The sequence below is a fragment of the Anas platyrhynchos genome, chromosome 14, assembly GCF_047663525.1.
Source record: "Anas platyrhynchos isolate ZD024472 breed Pekin duck chromosome 14, IASCAAS_PekinDuck_T2T, whole genome shotgun sequence".
NCBI classification, from domain to species: Eukaryota; Metazoa; Chordata; class Aves; order Anseriformes; family Anatidae; genus Anas; species Anas platyrhynchos.
Genome location: NC_092600.1, coordinates 11,141,121 through 11,157,299, shown reverse-complemented (window position 1 = coordinate 11,157,299; position 16,179 = coordinate 11,141,121). Strand labels below are relative to the sequence as shown.

The following is a 16,179-nucleotide window of genomic DNA, read 5'->3' as shown; positions in this document are numbered from 1 at the left end:
CGAGAGCTTTGGGAGGGCAAGGGGGGTGATAAATCCCTGGCAACCTGCCTGCACCTCTCTGATTCTCCATGGTGGCGTTAGCAAAGTTAACAGCATTAAAAAAAAAAAAAAAGGAGCCACATTTAAGGAGCTGCCAAGGAGTGAGATGAGTTGTTTATGATTAAATTAAATTCATATGAAAGCTAATGACCTGCCAGCATGAGTCTTGGGTAACTTTATAATGTAATTAAAAGCCCAACAGGGAAGAGAGCTGTGGTTATGCCACGTGTTGAGAAGCTGCCGGGAAGAAGCAGGCCGAGGGTGGTGCTGGTGCAGAGAAGCACCAGGTCACTGCTTTGTCCTCTCCACTGCTCCAAGGGCACTGCCCGATGGAGTGGGCTGCTGGGGACAAGTGGGGTGCGGTGGCTCAGCTCCCAGCTTCAAAGGGTACAGAGGCAGTCCTGGGTAAGGCCGTTCTGGTGACCCGATCATACCCACAGCCAACAAAGCCTCTATTTTCTACTCAATTCATTCCCCAAATGCCTTAGGGTTGATGCTGTTGGAAACCACGTCAGCAAAGCCTTGGGGGCAGTTGTTACGGGACAAGAGCAGGGTCAAGGACCAAACCCTGGGTGTGAAGCCTATACACAGGTCCCCCATGTCAGGCAGGAGGCATCATCCTGGACCTTCTTCTACTCCCTACAGCTTCATACAAAGGCAAATAGTTGCAGATAAGGCAAGCTGTGCCCCAAGAAGCCGTGCCCTCCTGGAGAAACAGCCGAGCTGCCCCTGACCAGCACTGGACTGACTCTTGTGCTTTGGCATCACCTCGGGATGCTGCTTTTCAAAAGGGCAGAAGGGGAAAGCAAGAGGGCAGTCGCAGAGGACTTGTGCTGCCTCGCTCTGCTTTTTCCACACATATTATTCGGAAAAGCACCACTCGTGGGCTGCCACTTCCCAGCACTGGACACAGGGAGCTGTTGAGCTGCAGGTCGCTGCCCTTGGCGACTTACAGCGAAATGCCCGGAGCGGCCGATGCCACTGCATCCCTGTGCGTCTCCCGTGCCACATCCACGCCAGCTTTTTCCATTTTTTTTCCCGTGATTTTGGGGAACGAAAGGCACGGGGCGGGCAGGCAGAAGCCGGCCGGGTACCCCTTGTGCCAGCTGCGCCCTTAGCGCGGCGGCCACGCGTGGAGGGGACAAACACGCGTGGGGCGGGCGGCCACGCTCGCCCCTTTAAGCGGGCGCTTGTAGGGCCGCCCCGCCGGCTGGGATAGGTCGGGGCGGGCCGGGGCCGCCTCCCGCCCCCGGCAGCGGGCGGGTGGCTGGGCTCGGCTCGGCACGGCTCGGCTCGGCACGGCTGCGAGCTCCGGTCCCGGCTGCGTGCGCCCCTGTGTGTGTGCGCCTTCCCCCAGCGCCACCGCTCCCCGCCGGGCCCCTGGCGCCGGGCTGCGAGGGGCTAGAGGCATGCCCAGGAGGAGCATCGCGGAGGTGAAGGTGCTGGACGTGCAGAAGAGGCGCATCCCCAATAAGCACTATGTGAGTGGCACGGCACGGCTCGGCACGGCTCGGGGCGCACCCGGCCCGGCCCTGGGCAAACAAAGGGCGGGCGCTGCCGATCCCCGGGGAGCTCCGGGATGGTGGGAGGAAGAGGAGGAGGAGGAAGAAAAGGAGGAGGAGGAGGGCAGCGCTGCTGGGGCTGTCCCGGTACCGGGACCCGTTCCCCACCCGGGCAAAGTGGGGGGAGAATGTGGGTAGGGATGTGCCAGGGGGTGCCACTGGGGCTAAGGGGTGCTGGGGCAGCCTGCGCCCCTGGAGTCACCCCCGGAAAGTGTCCCTGCCTTGGTGAGGGGCAGCGTTTGCGGGGGGAGTCAGGAACCTGTTGGCTGTGGGGTCCCCGCAGAAGGACTCCCCGGTTCCATCCTCCTGTGCTTGGGACGGTGCCGCTGTCCCCCACCGAGGTGGCTCCGTGCCCACTGCACCCCTGCTGCCCCGCTGTCCTGGGGAGCACATTCCTGCACACTCCAGGGCATCTTCCCAACAGCTGCGGGGCTGTCTTTTTCTCGAGTTTTTATATTATTATTATTGTTGTTGTTGTTGTTATTTACACTTTGGTGCGCTTCCAGGCATCCATGGAGACCTTGTGGGTGAATCTTGGCAGCAACTGTAAAACAAAGACCAAAATGTTCTCCCCGCCCCGTTTGCCTTAGACCGGGGTGACCCAGTGACACACTGTTCGTGTTGCATTTGGGTTACAAGGACGCGCAGAGTGCCTCATGTCAGCAGATCCAGGCAGCCTGAGCTCTGTGCAGATCAGGGGTTTGTTTTGGGTCCCCCCCAGCTGGCTTGTGGCGGTCAGCAACAGTCAGAGGAAAGCGAAAGAACAAGCTGGCTGTCTCCGGGATTGAGGAGAGTGTAAACAGGGCCGATATCCTCTCCTTGCACCCAGGGAAGTGCCTTGGCTCTGTGATGTGGTGGCCACCACCCCAACCCCTTATCACCTCTTCCTCCTCTCCTGCCTTGTCAGTAGTTTTATCGGTGTCTGCCCGAACCTGGCCCCAGCTCCAGATGTGCCCTTTTCCTGCTCTGTCCACCCCAGACTTACTCACCCTAGCTGGGCTGTGCAGCAGGTCCGGAGGAACACATACGTGAGGAGGTTTGATGAGTTGCGTGTGCTTGTGTTTGTCTTGGCAGATCTCTTGCATCGCCCTCAGGTCCCGTAACGGGTGTGCTGGGGTTGCCTGGGGCTGCTCCTCCCTTTTCCCTTCTGGGCCTTTTTGTGCTTTGCAGGGGCTGAGGGCACCTCACAGCCCTTGGGCTCCTGCTGTCCCTCCAGATCCGAGTCCCTGCTACAGGGAAATGCAACCCACAGGCTGGGCACCGTCCCGTTTGGGCACCATCCCTGCTCGCCCACCGGGGTCCCCACACAGCTCCGCAGCGGGGAGGCGGGTGGAGCTGGGCATAGCACAAATAATCCTATCGGGCTGAGAAATGGGGACAGCAGTGTTTATGAAGACGTATCGCTGGGTGGGTGCAGCGGGGTGGCAGCTCCCGCGGCCGGATCCTGAGTGTGCGGAGGAGACGGTGGAGAAGAATCTGCACAGAGCTCATGACAGTCAGCTGTGCAGCTCGGCTGCTTGGCTGCCCGCTCCCTTCTCAACTGGCGTCTCGAGTCCTCTGCCTCTAACCTTTCCCTGTACTTGTCTTGGACCCAAACTCGGCCACGTGAGCCAGGGCAGGCTGAGCTCGGGGAGGGGCGGGCAGCGGCCTCCCCACGGCAGTGCTGGAGTAAATGGGAGCACTCGCCTTGCTAGAGGGGATCGATAGGATCAAGGCAGATCCACAAAGCCAGTTAATTATATGGAATCAACCCCCCCTTTTTTTTTTTTCCTCCCCTTCCTCTGCAAAGAGAGGCAGAGGAGGGGCAGCAAATCCCGGCTGAGTCATCTCACTTTAGACTGTATCTGTTGGCAAGCAGCAAAGCGAAGTCAACCACAAAGTGTGTGCACTAAACCTTTGCTTTGCTTCTGCTCTCCGAGATAAATGTGCTCTCTGCCATCCCTGGAGGCAGCAGCTCACGAGGAGCCCTGCGGCTCTTCCTCCCGTTGCCTCTGCTGTGCCCGACCCGTGGCTGACCTGTGCCGCTCGGCTCTGGCCTCCGCTCTGCATCCGCGAGGCTTTTCTTTTGTGCTGGACAAAGGTGCGGTTGTGTTGGTTGCATGAGGCCACAGCAGAAAACCGTGCAATTCCAGTTTCCCAGAGAAGTGATAGCGAACCAGTGTTTCAAAGTCCTTGTTTATTCCTCCGGTGGGGTGGGGGTGGAAGAGGCCAGCTCTGTTCGGGCTGGCGGGGTTCACCCATCGCCTCGGTAATCGATACAGAGCGTTGTGCAACCGAGAAAAAACTTGTGCTTTTGCAAGCTCTAATTTGAAGCAGGAGACACGTTTCCTAAACTGGGGGAGGGGGTGCTTTTGAACTATTGGCCTGTCTTATCAAAAAGTGATCAAATGCCACTTCGGTGCTGGGCAGGAACATTTCTCCCTGGTGCTGTTCTTCATAAGCACAGCTCACCCTCCATCCCTGCCTCAGCCTTTCACCCTCAAACGCCTCTGAGTTTCGCAGCCTTGCGAGAAATGTCACATGTAACAGTTTCCAGGGACAGAGGCTGCACGGGGCCTCTGTGTTTCCATCCTTTCCTAACCCTTCATGGCCCGTTCCCAGCTGGCTGATGCTGCTTTTCTGGCTGGGAGAGGCCAGGGGTTGCTCAGACGGAGGCAGAGCCAGGAGCATCGCTCCCTGATGCAGGGTCCTGCCCTGCACGAGAGTAAGGACCCCACGAGATGCATGCTGACGGGTGGGGGTACCCAAATACAAGTTTTAATGTGTGCTGTGTCAGGATTTAATGCTGCCCAGTGTTCTTCTGCACCTTGCTGGTCAAATACTATCTGTGCATTTTCCTGGTGGAAGAGAGGCAGTGCTGCTGTCTTGCTTCTAGCCTTGTACTCCTGGAAGGTTTTTACTGCTGTAGTGTTGGCATGGTGTGAGGCCAACACGTCTGCCTCCTGTTCTTGTCAAACCAACTCAGATTGTACAAGCAGAAGGGCCAAGAGGGGAAGGATAACCTAGATTCTTGCTCCAAGTGATAGCAGCCTCGAGTTTGCTCTACTAGCTGTGAAACCATTTCTCAGTGTATTGTTGTTGCACCTTCCGTCCTGACCTCCTAACCCCAGTCTTTAAATTGTGCCATTTGTATATTTAAACTTTTTTATTAATATATTAAAATACTATTTTTATGGAAAGGGCTGTTGGAGAAATGATTTTTTGGCAGGTGTGTGTTGTTGGATGCGCTGCTCGGACTCTGTCAGGAGAACAACTGAGCTTGGGACCATCAGAGCCCATTATCAGAGTGAAGAAGAAAGACTCCCTCCCATCAGGCAGAGAGTGAGGGTCACGCTGCGGTGACACATCCCCTGCAATCACATTTCAAGTGATTACAGCTCGTGTCCCAGAGGTCTAGTGCTCAGGGACACTGGCAGCGAGGGCTCCAGGCCAGTATTGCAAATTAAATTCATTTGAAAAGACAAAATCCAAAAGCAAAGTTTAAAAATAATCATTCTGGGCGACAGAGTAGCAGACTGTCATTTCTATTGTCTGGCCAAGTCTCAAATTCTGATAAATGGGTGTTTATTCAGAAAAGACCCAAAACAAAACCGTAGTTGAAACAGACTAAATTTTCCTTTAAAGGACTTCATGCAGGATCTTTTTATAGCGTTGTGTTTGTTATTCCTAGTAGAAGTCTCAAAAATACAGCTTTTGCTTACTAAATCTAGATCTTAGTTGTTTTCTTGCCCTTAAGGAAGCTTTAGGAGCTTTCTTTATAATACAGCTGCAGCTTGTGTGTTTTGTTCTGTGTTAATAACCGTGCCATTGAATTGCACCTTCATTCCTATGATCCTGTCCGCTAAGAATACTTCCACAACTCGTATAGTTTTAAATGTTTGCTCAACAGCACAGAACAAAATTATATATACGTCTGACAGGGGAAAAAAAAAGAGCAGCATGCTGTATGTTTTTTCTAGGTTATTGGGAAATCTGGACTATGCTCTTGCAGGGACTTCCTTTCCCAGCCTCAATGCACGCAAATATCACTTTGAAACAGGAAAATTTAAACAAAGTGTACAGCATACATTTATTTTACAAGCTCAGTTAACAAGATTGCAAACTTTAAACGAGGTGGATATCCATGCATATTTAACTGCCTCATTTGTATCTGCAGCTGCCTTGTAAAAGTAATTAACTGTGGGTGTTGGAATTCGGTGTCTAGGTTATAGAGTCTATAGGTATTTTAAAACAAGTTTGATTAAAACCACATTCAAAAAATTAACGTGTTATTATTTTTAATTGTGAATTTGTGAAGTGTTACTAGGTATCTTCTCTGCTCCTGTGCCTTATAGTCATGAGACTATTTGTGGTTTAATTCATCACGCAGCCCAACCCTATTGCTTATCTGGAATTGATTATTCAGTATTCAGAGAAGAATGCTCCACTGGCAAGAGAAAGAAGGCTGCTAATCTACAGATCGAGTCGTTCCTCAGTGCCTTATATGTATAGAGCAGGAGATGCCTTCTGAACGACTTATCCCATGGCTTGTGTCAGAGTTGCCCAGTCCTGACGTGGTCCATTGGAACAGAGATCTGAGGAGACCTGGCCCCAAGTCACCACGTACAGCTGCTTTATTTTTTCTGTTGTGAATCACACCGGTTGTTTGGCTTAAAAAGGACGTTGGGGGATGACTCTTCCCCAGTGTGATGCTCTTTGCGGAGGGTGACCGTGCTCCCGGCATGGCTGGAATGTCCTGTGGGGAACCAGAGGAGCTGGGTGCACTGAGACAGAGGAAGCAGAAGGTTAAAATGAATAGAGTGAAATCCATCCAGAGGCTGTTAACTGATCGAGGAGTTAAAGAAGGGAAAAGTGAAACTAGACCATATAAAGCAAGGCTGAAGCCGTGATGCTGGAGTCTCTGCTGCTGCAAAGAGTTTCTGAGCATCTGGCCTTTGGCACTGAGAGTTTGAGGGCTCTTAGCATCCCCAGCATGGTTTTGCTGCTGTGTCCTGCGGTTCTGCTGCATCTTGTCCTGTTTCCTGTCAGCTGCCTGATGCTCTCCTGCTTGTGGCAGGCCAAAGACAGGGTGTCTAGAGCTGTAGATGGGGTAAAATTTGGATCTGTCCTTGTGTCTGTTGTGCAGTGTTAGAGATCTGATTGTTGATCCTTCCCACTTCTTGCTTTTCAAGGGAGTTGAGGCTTCAGGGAGCACTTTTGGCTTTGTGGGTGAAACCAACAACCAAATGCAAACTCTCCTTTGTTTTTCTTCCCTATTTGCATTACCTAATGCTGGTGAAAATCTTGAATGTCACAGGTCAGTGGAAGGACCAAATCCTGCTTGGCAAGCGTCTGCTGAGGCTCTGCCTGCAGACTGGAAAGCTGGTGTTCGTATGCAGTCTCAGCAGTGAACTTCAGTGTCAGGGCCATTGCGCTGCCTGCTCAGGGGTCTGGTGACCTTGGTCCCTCACAGCTTTGCTTTGGAGGGTATAGCTGTTTTCCGGCCCTTTCACGTAGCAGTGGGAAATAGGAAACAGAAGCATCCATATGTTTGACCTTCAGCATGAGTCAGGGCAAACAAGCCGGTGTGTATGTTTGGTGAGAGGAGCCTGCGCTGTAGTTGAGCAAGGCTTGGTGGGTTTGTCCTTGGGATCCCTGTGACCTGCGTGACCACACACTTGTGCACTGCTTTGCAACGGCAGGACAGGATGATCTGTTGCTCACGGGAGCTGTAAGGAGGGTACAGTGGAAGGGTTGAGTCAGAGCTGGGGGATGTGGTTGGCTTGTAGTCGAGCAGCTCCTGGGCACGTGGGCTTTGGTTATTTGATGTGATGGTGAGGATGTTCCTGTCCTTGTGCCACCTGCATCCCCGTTACCTCCTCCCTGCAATCTGTCTTGCTGCTTCTTCCCCCTTCCTCTGCTAAACTAGAGAAATGACAGCAGCATCCAAAATGTCCCACATCTGTTGCTTCTCAGTGCCATCTGAAACAGCATGGCCCTTCTCCTGGCTTTTCCTGTCCTCAGAGCAGGGCTGGCATGGTCTCCGAGGATGGAGCTGGGGCTTGTTGTCCCTCTTGCTCCAAGTTACGGTGTTGTGCAGCACCAGAGCCCCTGCTCCCCTCGGCAGCCCTGCGCTCCTGCTGCAGAGAAGGCTGATGGAGAAGGGCCAAGCACAGCAGCTCGCCGCCAAGAACTTTCTTTGTTTCCAGCCACCTCCCTCTTTTTTTTTTTTTTTCTCTTTTCCTCTTACAATTTCCCACTCCCTTTTCTATATTAAACCCTGCTCTGTTTTGGTTCGTTCCCTCAGCTGCTTTGGTTTCTCTGCCCCTTTGAATTTCTCGGTGCTCCTTTCTCGCGGCTGGGGCTGTCGGCTCCCCAGGCTCTTTCATTGTTTCCCTGTGTCTCGGGGTGTGGGAGAGGGCATGTGGAATAAAGAGACTGATGCTTTTTCCCCTCTGCTGGCGAAAGATGCTTTAAATCTGTGGAGTTTTCCACAGAGAGGTTTATTGTACATAGTCTCTCTGGGCCCAGGACCACACAGACTCAAACCCATTTGAAACAGCTCTGCAGACAGCTCTGTCTGCTGGAGGCTGTTATGTCTGACTGTGCCCTCGGAGCTCTGCTGAACCTTTGTGGACACACACTGATGCTTGTGAGTGACGGGTGGGCAGCGATGGGTGTTCCTGGACCCCTGTGGAAGTGCCTTTGTAGGTGACAGCAACAGTGCTTTCTCATCTGCTGCTCTTCGTGTACATCTGGCTGGCATTGAACCTGGAGAGCCTTGGAGTAAGCAGGGGAGCCAGCAGGATGCTGCCCCAGATCCCTCAGTGGCTGAGACTCCAGCTTCACACCCTGCCTGCTGCCAGAGAGGGCTTTCTCCTGCCACGTGAGCAGGAGGAGAATCCCTTGCAGTCGTGTTCCCCCTTCTCACACACTCCTGCCTTCCCTGTGGGCATGGGGTTGTTTCAGAGACATGGGAGCTCAGCGGGGACTGCTGCCAGGCAGCCTGCGGCAGTGTGCTGGGGTGGCCTGCAGAAAGGATTTTGGCTGGCAGTGCTGTTTGGGTGTGGGTGCTCTGCCCTTGGGCTCAAGCTGATGTGGCAGCACGGGGCTGAGCTGCGTTGGGTGGGCTTGCAGCCTCCTTGGGGACTGGGGTGCCCTCAGAGAGCTCACAGCGCCTGCCCTCTCCCTGAAGCAGTACGTGTACCCCCACAGCCGGGACGTTTTCCAAGTCTCGTTGGAGAAGCTGTGGGAGGAGAGAGGCTGCAGCCGCAGCTCTGGGCTTTCCTGCAGCTGCAGTCTGCCTTCTTCCCCACATTCAAGCAGTCCAGGAGGATTCCTGGTTGTGCTCTGTGCGTGTCCTTAGTGTGTTTACGTAGGGAGTCCAGACGTGATTATTCTCGAAGGTCATATGGCCTTGTGTTTCAAGAATGGGGAACTATTTTTATTTTTTTGTATCTGTTCTTAATCCCATTGCTTCAAGTCAGCCCATTGAACCATCCGTGCTCTGTAGCCATGATTTTATGTGACAACATGCCTCCTGGAGAAGCGTAAAACTGAGGGCCTGTGAAAGCCTTTAGAGTCCTCAGCCACTTTTTGCTGTGGAAGTCACCAGAAGCTGCTGTTATCTGCAGCACCAAGGCTCTTATCAGTCTCAGGAAGAGCACTGCTAGGTCTGGCAGCTCCCAGGGCTCAGGCATGCTGCCCCATTTATTTAAAAGGAGAAAAAATAAAAATCTTTGGGTAGCCTTTCAGATAATTTGCAGTGGTTTCTCCTCCCCTTTCTCCTAGTTCCCAGCCATTGGGCCTCTGACTGCTGTGGGTTTGCACATGAGCTCTCTTGCATGGCCTCTCCAGGCTGTGCCCAGCATCTGGGCTCCACTTGGTGCCTGCCATGCTGGCTCTTATGGCCCTCCTTCCTGGAGGGATGTCCCAGCCCACTCCCTGGGGAGCACAGGTCTCCCTCGTGGAGCCAGGGAAGCATTCTCCAGCTGCCAGCACGTTTCCCCCGCGGTTGCCAGAGCCCTTGCTGCCACGATGGCTGACTGGCAGCTTTTGTTGACAGCTCTGTTATGGTTGGCCAGGTGCCATTTGCATTGCTTTTAGCAACCTGTCACTTCTGACAGTTCCAGTACGAAGGGTTTCAGTCCCACTTTCCACTGGCTCGGTCTCCCTCTGAACTGTGTCTCCAGAAACGCTGGAGCAGCAGGAGGGCTGCACAGCACACCAAGCCATAGGAGAGACAGCAGGGACCAAGCTGGTGAATAAAGATGATGGACTGGGAAAGCTACATTTTTATTTTTTATTTTAAAATTTTCCACCTTTATATTCCCGTTTAGGGTACTTGGTTTTGAACATGACCAAGGAGAATCTTGCAAGATTGGAGGCTTGATGGTAAACTCCTTGATCAGTAATTTTTAAACAGTTGGTATACAGCCAATTGCTTGTAATGTAGAGCTTTGCAGGAAGTCTAGGGAGCCAAAACACTGCTGCGTCTGTCAGAGTTCAGCCTTCCGCATCTGTTGGTTTCCATTTTCTGTGAAGGATTTGTTCCACTCCATCCCTCCAAGGGACGGGAGCACATGGTGTTCTTTGCATTACTGTGAAGTGTTCCTCCCCACCAGTGCTGAACAAGCCCCACCTGCACCTCTAACGTGTCCTGGTGGCCTCTGGTCTCCACACCACCCACAGGGAGCCCCGTGGAGGCACGGGGGAGACCTTGTTCCCTTGTTTTGGTGGTGGCCACCTGTGATGGCGTCTCCTGGTAGAGTGCTCCCCGTGCCCTGAAGCTCAGGCTTGTGGGGAAGGCCTCGTGCTCAGGTTTTCCAGGATGTAACACCGAAAACTTTGTACCCCTGCTCTGTACTGTGCACTAGCAGGACAAACAGTGTGAATTGCATTTCAGCAATTTCGGAAGCAGGGGTGTGAGTTTCAGCTGTGCTGTCATGACCTATGGCAGCAGTTGAGCTGGAGAGGTTTCAGTCCTGGTGATTACTGCCTGTCCCAAAGCTCACTGTGGCCTAGGGTGCCTTCAGCCATCGAGCCTGGTTTGACGTGATGGGCATGTGGCAGCGTGGTTTGGAGCAGGGCAAGGGGTGGGGGCCCTCAGTGTGAGGAGAGTGAGGTTTCCTTTCTGGAGGGAGGGCAGCCATCGGTTTTCACAGAGTCAGCTAGATCCCCTCCACCATGCAGAAACCACCGCTGGCCCAGGCAGGCCTGTAAATATTTAGATAGCTTCGCCTGTTGGTTTTGGCCATGGGCCCGGCCCACGTGATGGGGCTGCAGCCCCCTCCTGGACCCGGCCGCCTGCTGCCTCCCTGCCATCTGCTGGGCCCTCCCCACCCCTCCAGGAGCTGTGGGGCCTGGGCTGTGGCTTCCCCCTTCCAGCAGTGCTCGCTTGGAGCTGGAGAAAGCCCGTGAAATAAGTTTCCACATGCCCTCACCCACACAGCCAGGCTTGGATAAAGCCCCTCCTCGGAGCAGCCTCTGCAGGAGCAAGCTGTTTGGTGCGGTCCCTGTGATTACCAGGGCGAAACTGAGTTTGTTGGGGCTGTGAAAACATCATAGAGTGGCCAACTGTACTATTTATCCCTTTCAAAATCTGCAACTTCCTTGTTAATTAATGAACACCTGAGTTTTGCTTTCTGGCATCTCTTTTTTCATCCCCCAGGGGGGAATTATCAAAGAGCTGTGGCATTTTTGGCCTAGAGTACCTTAGTGGGATGGGGCCACTGGAGTCAAGGATGAAGGATGCTCCCGAGTAGAGAGGGAATCAGCTTCATGAAGACAGTATTTTTATGGCTGTTGAGGATCTCCCTGTTCTGCAGGGTTTCCTATCTCTTCATTTTTTTTCACAAATAGATGAGGAGATATCCCCAGAGACCTGTCGGCTATTTAAATGGGATGAGCACGAAACCATTATCCTGACCCCAGGGAGATCTGCCTTCCAGCAATACAGGAGTGAGCTCATCAGCTGGGAGAAGGTCTCCTTCCCTCAGTTACAAAGGGTATAATAAAGCATAGTGTGCCCTCAAATCTCATGGCTTTATTACCCTTCAGAGCATTGGATTCATTCTGGCTTGAGCAAATCCACATCCTGATTAAAATCCCAGTCTAATAAACTGTTGACTCCAAATAAAGGCAGAATAGGAATAAACAATGAAGAAAAGTTGGCTCTTCCTCCTGCCCCAGTGGAAGGCGTTCTCTAGGCAGGCAGCCAGCAGTGATATAACCCCATGAAGTGCTGCGGACTGGTAAGAAAGCTGGGATATCAGCTGAGCTTCCAACCAAAATGAGCTCATGCTGGCCTGCCCGCAAGTCCTGGGGTGAGGGTAAAGGCAGCTTGGATGCTTGCTTAGCATGAAGTTAACGCTTGGCTTGCTGATGGTATGATCCATGAAGTGTAAGCAGTAGGTGCAAGCCTCGAGTTCAGCTGGGCTGGGTGACTTCTTTGTGTAACGAAGTGCTGGTACCTATACAGATGCTCTCAGGAATTTGAGGCCACGTCATGCAACTCAACCTGTTCTCGTTGCAAACTGAGGTCAGCCAAGTTGTCTCTTACCTGTTGAGGTCTAGGAGCATGTACTTAAACAGGTATTGGCCTGATCCACTTGAAAACACTTGTCAAGCCATGTTTGGTGGTAACTAAGTGTGTTGTCAGGGCACCTCTTGTAACATATTGTATATCCAGATACTCACAGCTGCTGCAAATGCTGTACTGCAGGAGTCCTCTGTCTTCCTTGAGTTAGGGTACAGAAAGTGCAGGTCCTTCAGTTCAAAAAAAATGTTTTGTGAGTGAAAGGAGAGGATTGTGGTTAGCTGAATAAGGCCCAGGAGGTGAAGCCGGGTGATTCTGAATTTGCCTGGGAGAAGGTGGTGGTGGTGGTTCCCAGCCATCTCACTGTGAGGCAGGAAAAGCAGCAGCAGCTGTGTTTGAGCTGAGCATCTGGCTTAAGACAAGTGGTCATTGAACTGCTGGCTTGAAACTGCTGAATTTCTTTATTTTAGCAGTGAGCACGTGCTTCATCTCACTGCCTCCTTTTCCATCATAGTTAGTAAGGGGTTGCAGTGGGAAGAGATTATGGTTCCTTAGGAGTCCCCTCACCTTGGTAGCTCGTGCTGCGTCAGCCCTTTGGGAAGCAGAATGGCCTTTCAATTAGAGCTTTAGAGCGGTATTCGAGTAGGTTTGGTTAGCTCAAACAGTTTGCTGTTGTGCTAGCCATCTAAGTCTCCTGGTATTTGAGTTTGGATATTGGGCTGGGATGTTGGTCTTGTTCCAGCATCTGGAAAAATGTGTCTCTGTGGGAAACGTTGTGAAACTGTTAAGGGACTGGGTTTTAAATACCAGAACATCACCATCCTAAGGGCCTTCACTCTTCATTGTGTGAGACTGAAGTCTCTACCGGGTCTGTTCACCTGGTCTTCTGAATAGTTTGTTCCTGCCTCAGTGGGTTAATGCTGGAATTTCTGGTGGAAATATGTGGAAAATGATAGTAAGAAGAAAAATTAACATACGTATCCTCGTTCTGCTTACCCAATCTGCTATCAATTAGCGAAGGATGAGGTTTGCAACACTTGAGAGTTATGCTGGCATGTCATCAAGGGTCATCTCTGGTTTCTGTGAACAACAAGCAAGGACATTAAATAAGTAATTTCCCAATTCTGTTATTTGCTTGTTGTCTTCCACGGAAGAATAATAAAGCTGGGGTATTTTCTTCCTTTTTTTTTATTCCTCTTCTCATTCATCAGCAGTAAAAGCCTGGCCACATGATCTGTGAATAACCTAGAAATGCTAGGATTAGTTGTGTAGCATTTTATGTAACAGGAGGGCAACCTGCACCTCAGCAAGCCTCAGAAAACAAAACCTTAAGGTGACAGCAAAGCTGCTTATGGAAAACAGACAGAGTTTTGAATGGCACAGGGTTTGAGTTCTCCTCGCAAGCCCCGCTCTGGGGTGCAGACTGGCCTTGGGGAGTACATAGCAGGTTTGAGATCAGGGGCTCAAACAACGCTGCAGCCATAGGTGGGATCACCAGGGCGTTGTATATAACTCCTCACATGTCTGTCTGGAGAGGCTAACTATATGTTTACATAGAAGCACCTTTTCACATTTGTTGTGTACCTGTAGTTAGTGATAGGGTGCTGTCTCAATTCATGATTATGAATAAGCATTTTGTAGACAGCTAAGTTGTAGCATGGAGCTTAATAATTCAAGCTTATTTTCTAGTATTGCTGAAACTACTTTAAGTGCTGCTTGAAGTGTTCTGTGCAGCTCCCTGGTTGATGCCCAGCTGTTTAGCAGCCATTGGATTGTGCTGTGGGTTGTTCTGTCACTCATATCTGATTTCTTCTTCTGTTCCCTACAGGTGTACATTATCAAAGTCACCTGGTCCAATGGGTCCACAGAAGTCATCTACCGACGGTACAGCAAGTTCTTTGACCTGCAGGTAAGCATTTCTCCAGTTCTTAGGTTTTGGACTTCAGAGGATTGAAAGACATGGTAAATTGCAAAGAATGGTTTATGTTTTATGCTAGAGGCAAGCATTCCTTTTGTAATGTACCAGAAAATGTTTAGATTTGAGGAAACTTAAGTGCAGTGCTGGACATCCTTGAAAAAGCAAGAACAAAGCATCCTCAAAAGCTGCACTTGTAGCTCCAATGCCTCTCATGACGCAGCGTGGACACCCTGGGGCTTCTGCATGTCCCATTCTTAGTTTCATCTCTCACTCCCTGGGCTACAGGGGGGACATAGGTATGTTTGAATTCCCACAGCTGGAATTCATGCAGGTGGTGGTGGATCGTTTTTTATTGTGTGTGTGTGTTACAGTTTGCCCCAAGTTCCACTCCTGTGGAGCTAATCCCATGCCTTTCCCAACTGCTGGCACACCAAAATGGGGTGCTGCTGAGAAGCTCCAGTTCCCATGGTCCCTGTGCCGCAGGTTGGCATTTCAGGGAGCGAGTGATCGGGAGCTGCCATTAGCTAGTGAGGTGCACTGCTTTAGCAATTACCTCTTGGTGTGGGGTGGAGGAGGCAGCTGGGAGGAAGATGAAGGAAGAATGGAGGGAGGAGGCTGGAAAGGCAATTGGGACAGGCAGGGCTGCAGCAAACCGGAGCCGGTGTTCTGGGCGAGCAGGCAAAGGGTGTTTTCCACCCCCTCCTTGTACTGTGGAGATGAGCCAAGGGGTCTGGCTGAGCTTTATGAGCCAAAACGCAAACTGAGCTGCTGGAACAGGCTCTGTACAGATGAGAAAGGAAAATGCACGAAGTGATCTATGGACCTGCCAGAAAACTCGCTGGCACGTCCCTCCTGGCCCGCGTGTGGGATGGGGAGAGGAGCTGGGCACCCTCCAGCACCCTGCTCGTGTGAAGCTGTGTGCAGCCTCATGCTTTGTCTCAATGGGTGCTGTGCTTGCCCAGGAATGAGGATGCATCCCGACACAAATAGGCTACTAAAATTACAGCGCATCTGGGCCCGCATAGCAAAGTAAGCCCGGGGGAAGCCAGATGGCTTTAGCAGGTCCAGCTGGTCAGTTTGCTTCGGGTCAACTTGAAAAGCCTTTGTCGGCGTGGGTGTGCAGGTGGGTTCAGGCGAGATGTGCCCTGCCCGACGAGGCACCTTCTGCAGAGCCCTGGACGTGAGGATGTCCGTGTTTTGAGCCCTTTTGAGAGCCCAGCTCCATTCAGGACCTCAGCAGCCCTCCCCCTGACCCGCAGCATCGTGCCGGGGCAAGGCAAGGTGGGCAGCACAGCGTGGACCCTGCTGGAGCAGGCAGGGGTTAAGCAGTGAGCAGCTGCTTGTGTAACCAAGGAAATATGAAAGTAAATAAACAGGGAACAGCTGTTGGGCTGCCGCCAGGGCTGGAAGGAAATGGAGCTCGGCTCTTCCTTCTCCGCAGCATCTCATCTTCTTCGCTGGTGCTCCAAGGTTGGAGCCAAGCTCAGGACGTTTGCTGCAAGAGGGGCAAACAAGGTGGTGTGTGTCTGCCAAAGCAGTGCCTCCCTCCAGCCGCAGAGGGCTGTGTCCTTGTCGTTGTGTGGCCTGCCTTGCTGCTCATGGGGAAAGAAACACAAGAATGTTGTGACTGTCCATCCTCTCTTCTTCCCCTTGCATCTTGGCTTCAGCTCTGCATGCTCCTAGATGGAAGTCGTCGTCACCAGAGGCTGCACGGAGACAGGCACCCAATCTGGCTGTGCTGCAAGCACAAGTCTGCAAAATGCTGGGGCACCTCTGGAGGAAGGGTTGCTTTACAGTATCGTGGTACAGATGCGAAAGTTCAAACCAAGCACATCCCCCTTCCCTGCTCCCCTCAGCATTTTCTTGAAGAAAAAAAAAAATATAACCGCTCCTTTTTGGCTCTGTTGAAAGAATGAATGAAATTGTGGTTTCTCCCTTCCTTCCCTGTTATCGCACATGCTTCCTGGTGTCCTTATTTTAAACTTGTGGTGCAGTACAGTGGAAATTGGATTGAAAGGAGAGGAGTGAAACAGATCCTCTTAGCACAGTGGAAAAAAATGCTCTAGGTAGGCTTGGTAGCAGTGACTGTTGCAGTTGCTGGAGGCCTTTATTATATGACTGTTTTATGATTCTATGCCAATTTT

At 51.9% G+C, this 16,179-nt stretch overlaps 1 protein-coding gene across 12 annotated transcripts in view; it reads left to right on the top strand.

Annotated features, from left to right (window-relative positions):
- Positions 1-1,263: 1,263 nt before the first annotated feature.
- SH3PXD2B (SH3 and PX domains 2B) overlaps positions 1,264-16,179 on the top strand; it is a 72,440-nt gene continuing 57,524 nt past the window's right edge. For 2 of the 12 annotated variants that reach the window (XR_005269368.2, XM_038186481.2), the window contains exons 1-2: positions 1,487-1,520; positions 13,946-14,026. Coding sequence is in view for 4 of the 12 variants with exons in the window: in XM_038186487.2 (XP_038042415.2) it covers positions 1,449-1,520; positions 13,946-14,026 (153 nt within the window). In the remaining 8 variants the exon portion in view is untranslated. Of the gene's footprint in view, positions 1,521-6,307; positions 6,386-13,945; positions 14,027-16,179 lie in introns of those variants that run through there. The other 10 variants (XM_038186486.2, XM_038186483.2, XM_038186487.2 and 7 more) reach the window with 9 other exon arrangements.